Source organism: Arachis ipaensis, chromosome B05 (genome assembly GCF_000816755.2).
Source record: "Arachis ipaensis cultivar K30076 chromosome B05, Araip1.1, whole genome shotgun sequence".
NCBI lineage: Eukaryota > Viridiplantae > Streptophyta > Magnoliopsida > Fabales > Fabaceae > Arachis > Arachis ipaensis.
In genome coordinates, this window is record NC_029789.2 from 138,557,964 (window position 1) to 138,563,768 (window position 5,805).

Genomic DNA, 5,805 nt, shown 5'->3' on the forward strand with positions numbered 1-5,805 from the left:
CAAAAAGAGTCCAACTAGTTTCGTTGATTTTGATTTGAGAACATGAATAAGACTAGAAGACTAACAGGTTAGTCAGTTACTTAAATTACCACTTAACAAGGCCTAATTATCAGAAATCATATCCACTTTTTAAATACTGATGATGCAATTACCTGAATTAGAACTTGTCTCAGAGCCAAGGTGCCATCAGCTAGAATCCCAATCTCACTTTGCAAGTTATGCAACCATTGCTTGAATAAAGAGGAATCAATAGCATTCCTGTAATGGAAAACAACAAAAACCAAACCAAACCACCACAACTGAGACATGTTTTTTATATAGCATGATAACAAGAAGAAACTGTGTGCCTATCAATTCTCTTTTGCCATTACATCTCATGGGGACTTATCAAAACCTAGCATCTAATTGAACAAAACCTCCAATATCTAATTTTAGTAGCTGTCAAAACCTGCAGGGTGTGAAAGAGGAAGAAAGGAATGCCTAAATCCATCTTTTAATATAATTATTCAGCACATTCCCTTCCTGAACAAACACACTGTGAACTTTCAACACATATCTCACCCTGAAATCAAAACAAGAACAAAATGTTAAAGAGTGTCATTATAATGTGTAACCTGAGTTTCTTCATTATTAATTCACTTAAGAGAAATTTGACCTTGTTATATACTATGCCCAAGAGAGCAAGGCTAGCAGCTTTATCTACATCAGCATCATCAAAGATTAGAAGAGGTGACTTTCCTACTAATTCAAGTGAAACTTGTTTCAAGTTGCTGCTAGCTGCAGCATGCATTATTTCACGGCCTACCTCCATCGAACCGGTGAAGCTGACCTGCACACACATAAAGCACAAAAATCAAAATATTAGCCGAGGTTAACTATACAAATCAAACAATGCTATAGCCAAGTTACATTGCGGTCAATCACACTTAACTCGATACAATCAATACACACACAAATTCTTCCAAAAATAAAACAATAAAAATAAATTGAAAATTTGTTTGTCAGGACTTAAATTAGAATTTTTCCTTCCAGCTGAAAAGAACTTATTCATTTTGGTTCATTTCAGTGGATCTACCTACTAATCTGATATTTAATTCAGCAACAAAGTAACAATATGCAGTCGAGGGAAAATCTTTACTTTCTGACACTTTAGTAGGGACGTATACCTTCGGGTTTGCTTGTAGAAGCTTCACAAGGATCCTGAAGATGGATTTCAAAGATGAAATCACTTCGAGTTTTTCCTTAATTGATGCCACAAGATCTTTGTTAACTTCTGTCATACTGATATCTGAAACATGGCCACAGTCCATGCTTTTCAAAAGCTCCTTAGATTTGTTAATGCTGGTTTCCATGAAGTTCTTCCCTCTCTTATGCGTATCCATTGATGGATAGAGCCACAAACTTAAAGGAAAAGGAAAATTGTTAGCTGAAAAAAATTCCATCATATTGATGATAGGAAATCAGGACTTATGGCTGAACAAAATTCAATTTCAGTTGATAGTATATACATCAAGGTTTCTGATCAATCATATTTCAAATTTGTTAGCTACATGTTAAGAATAATAGACTTAGACAATGTTAATTTTCAAAATTGTATATAGTTACTATATATTATATATTACAAGGAAAAATTCATGGTAGAAAAGAAAACAGAAATCTAAGTAACAAAAATTAGGATATTCTGTTGGAGAAGATTAAGATTTTTTTTCTTTAACAGATTAAATAAATTTGAGAGGAAAATTTGACTTATCTGCTGGTTTTTATTCGCAAAATTTAGAAACCTGTTGGAAGAAGCACCTGGCAAGAAAAGGCATCTTTCGTTCAAGCTGGTCATCTTCTCCACCCTCAAGTGACCTCTTCTCCATGCTTTTTGTGTCCCCAGTTGCCCTCTGCATTTCACACTCACTCACTTCCAATAATAATACCCTAAGTTACCAAATCTGCAACAACTAAACCACTAAAGTCAATCACCATTATGCAATCCACGTCACAAAATATCATAGTATTAATAATTAATTGATAATAATAATAATAAACAAAACAGAGAAACCCTAGCAACAATAGCAACGACAAGCTAGAACAGATCTATAATACCATAACATAACAATACAAACAAATAAAACCGGGAATTTCATTAAAATATTCAAATTCCAAGCTTGCCAAACTCTAATCCCCCAAACGAGCAATCTTGACCACCAAATTCCACGAAAAAATTGAGGGAAAAGGAAAAAAAGAACTAGAAAGGAGCTGAACTCACCAAGAAAAGCCTCTGCTGGATGTAGAAGTGGAAGTTGAGGAATAGAACCTGGGAAACTAAACTGGATGATGCGTAAGGTACTAAGGTGTTACTGATGCTGCTCCAGAGAGTCCAGAGAGTTGGTGAGAGAGTTATGGTGGGATCGGAGCAGCGATTGTGGGAGTGTCGGAAGAGAGAGCGCCGATGGGGGCATTGCGATGGAAGGGAGTGGCGACGGAAGGGAGCGGCGGTGGAAGGGAGCAGCGTCGGAGGGGCATCGATGGAGGGTTTGCGAGGGACGGTCAGAGTCACCGCCAAAGGGAGTCACCAACGAGGAGAGGGAGTGCCGACAAAGGGACCAGGGATGGTGGGAGTGCCAGAAGAGGGAGCGACAGCGATGTTCTTCGGAGTGCTGGGATTCTTTGCCGTCACTGGTGTTTAGGGTTATGTGCTAGTGTTTCAGTGTTTAGGGAACGGCCAAAAGGGTTTCATGTAAATGGGAGAGTTTCGAAACTGTTTTTGAATAAAAGCTTTTTTTTCCTTAAACCTTTTGGCCACATTTTTTAAGCGTGCCAAAATAGTTAAAGGAAATGGCCACGCTTTTAAAATGTCACGGTAACGAAAACATGTCGCCACGCTTTAAAAGCGTCCTTGTTTCTCTCTATAGCTACGCTTTTGAAACGTGGCAAAAAAAAGCGTGGCCAAATCTTGAATCAATTGCCACCCTCATAAAAGCGTGGCCATAAACCCCTTTTGCCACGCTTTTTAAGCGTAGCAAGAAAAAATGTGGCCAAATCTCTAATCAATCGCCACCCTCATAAAAGCGTGGCCATTGACCACTTTTGGCTACGCTTTTAAAGCGTGGCCATAGGGCTTTTTTTCTTGTAGTGTGACATCCATGTCTCCTTGTCTAACCGCATAAAACTCCTCCTGTAATTCTGCCACCCTAAATCTATCACCATGATAATACATGTGTTTCAAGTCATTCCATAGATCGCTAGCAAAGTTCATCCATATTACTAATTCCGAAATGCTAGGGATTAACGAGAGGTTTATCTAGACTACAACCTAAGTATTGCATCTCTCCCAAGATTCGAACACACTATCATTTTTGTCAGGTTTTGGTAAACTACCATCTATGAATTTCAGTTTATTTTTAGTTTTTAATGCTAACAACATCGATCTACTCCAAGAGCCTTAGTTCTTGCCATCCAGAATAATAGGGGTAAGAGGAGTACTAGCGCTCTCAGAAGGATGAAGCTAAGAAAGTAAGGGTTTGTTGGATCTTGACTCGAATTGGCGTTGTTCCGAGTTAGTTGAGCTTGAATTGACGCAATTTGATTCAGAAATTCAGTAATTCTTTGTAACTCTACCGTAGAATGTGACGAACCCGAGTTCGCAGTGAATGGTTTTGTCATTTCTCCCTTAATTTTACTGATTGTGTGAAATTGGAGTTCTGTGCTCTTTGAATTGATGATTGAGGCACAGAGATCAAGCTTCTTCTTCCTCAATGCCTTGCTTCTTGCACATGCTACTCTCTTTGGGTCCACGCTAACCGCACCATATTGAAGGTGCAGCGAGAGTAGCTAGAGATTGTACAAGTTCAGAGAAAGCAGAGAAGAGAAAAATAGAGGTGTGGCTTGAATAAGAAAATGACAAAACTCAATTAACTATAAGACATGACAAGCCTTATATGCAACCATAGATACAATGAGTTAAGTTCAACTAATTTGTTAAGTTCACTCACATCTATATTAGTATACACACGCATAACACCTGATAAAATTTTACTCTAATTACCTTATGATAAATTAAATATCTCCACCCTAGCTAACTAATTCAGCTATTTAGCAACTAAATAATTAATTTGTGAACGTTTGAATCTTTTATAATTAAAAATGATTATTTACTAAAAAAAATTATTCAAAGTAAAAAACTCAAATTAAACACCCATGCATGCATGTGTTAGTTAGAAAACAACGTTTCATATCTAGTTATGATGCCACCGTACCATTTATTTATAAGCAACGAACCAATGCCATCAAAACGAAATGAGTACGTAAATGTTACAAGTACATTGGCCATTGCTACAGCTTAATTTTAATTATTTATCGATGGATCACTTTGAAATTATCTCATATCCAATCATTTTATGATAATATACAAACCAGCGGTTGGATAATTAATAATGAATGAACAAAACATGTTTAATTGTGATGACAGCTAATGCAAAAGCCAAAAGGTACGTTTATGTACGTAAATGTATTGACTCTCTGAAACTAAATAGTGATCAATGTTTTTTTTTATATATATAAACATAAAAATATTTTAATTAGTTACTTTTTTGTTAACGATGTAAACTTTTTGATACTATTTTAATTGTTTACTCGTTTAAAATAATATGTTTCAAAACATTATTTCCTCTTCTATAAATTACCGCTAGGTTAGCATCTTAATTTTAAATCAATAAAATATTTAATAGTCAATAGAATTCAGCTCAATATTTTATTAAATTTGATTATAAATATATAAAATTATTCTGTTAAATTAATTTCAAATGTAATCGATTATCTTATTAAACTAATTTTAATATTAAATTAAAAATATCTAATAAAAATATTAATATTATATTATGTATATTTTGCCCCCACTCACATATTTTTTTTGGATCCATCACTGTAAGGACACATTAAAAAAAAAATATAGGGACTTAATTAAAAATTTAGTAAAACTATCGAGATGAACAAAGTAATTAAACTTTTAAATATTTATGAACAGAAATGATTGTTTTTTCTTGTTAATTGAGTTATTAATTTATTTAATTTTGTTGGTGTACTACTTATTTGTATACTTAAATGGGATTATAAAACTTTAGTTAGTGTTATACATGTATTATTTATATATTCTTTACTTTAGTTTTGACAGGAAATTAACTTTTCTTTAACTAATAATTACCTAATAAGATAGTGAAATAGCAAATATTAAGGCGTGAGTAAGAAGAATTTATGAAAAATAATTAATATTGAGGGAAGGAATTTGCCCCAAATACAATTTGACAGTATTGACGGCAGAATTGTCATTTATTATATTTCGACAATGACATTTTGTTTTTTTATCATTTTAATTTTTTAAAAAATATAAAACGGTAATCCCATTTTGTCATTTATCATTTTTTAATTAAAAAAAAAATCAAAATCGTATTGTATTTTTCTACAATCATGTACAACACATGTTCAGTGATGTTTGGGGACTACACCCCTTTAGAACCAATATAAAAACAAAAAAAAAGACCTAACTTTCTACACCAATCTCCTAAGAAATATCATAAAAAAATTTCCTAGCTGTTAGTTGTGGCACATGCAAAAAATTTAATGTCTGCAAGTACATAGAAAAGAAGGAGATCTATGCCCTTTACCCTTTTTGGCCTCCAATTCCTTAGTTTTTCAGTTTTCTCATCCCCTCCGTAACTCTTTTATTCTGAATGTATGGATCAATTTAGGTAAATGATTTGATGAGACATATAATTATTTATATATTTTTGTTTAATATTTTAAACTTTTGAGATAATT

At 33.8% G+C, this 5,805-nt stretch overlaps 1 protein-coding gene across 6 annotated transcripts in view; it reads right to left on the reverse strand.

The window, feature by feature from the left end:
* Positions 1–5,805, reverse strand: part of LOC107642134 (nudix hydrolase 14, chloroplastic-like) — an 18,920-nt gene that overhangs the window by 2,896 nt on the left and 10,219 nt on the right. For 4 of the 6 annotated variants that reach the window (XR_002347463.1, XR_001620622.2, XR_002347464.1 and 1 more), the window contains one exon: positions 153–258. Coding sequence is in view for 1 of the 6 variants with exons in the window: in XM_021102978.1 (XP_020958637.1) it covers positions 153–308 (156 nt within the window). In the remaining 5 variants the exon portion in view is untranslated. The other 2 variants (XR_001620621.2, XM_021102978.1) reach the window with 2 other exon arrangements.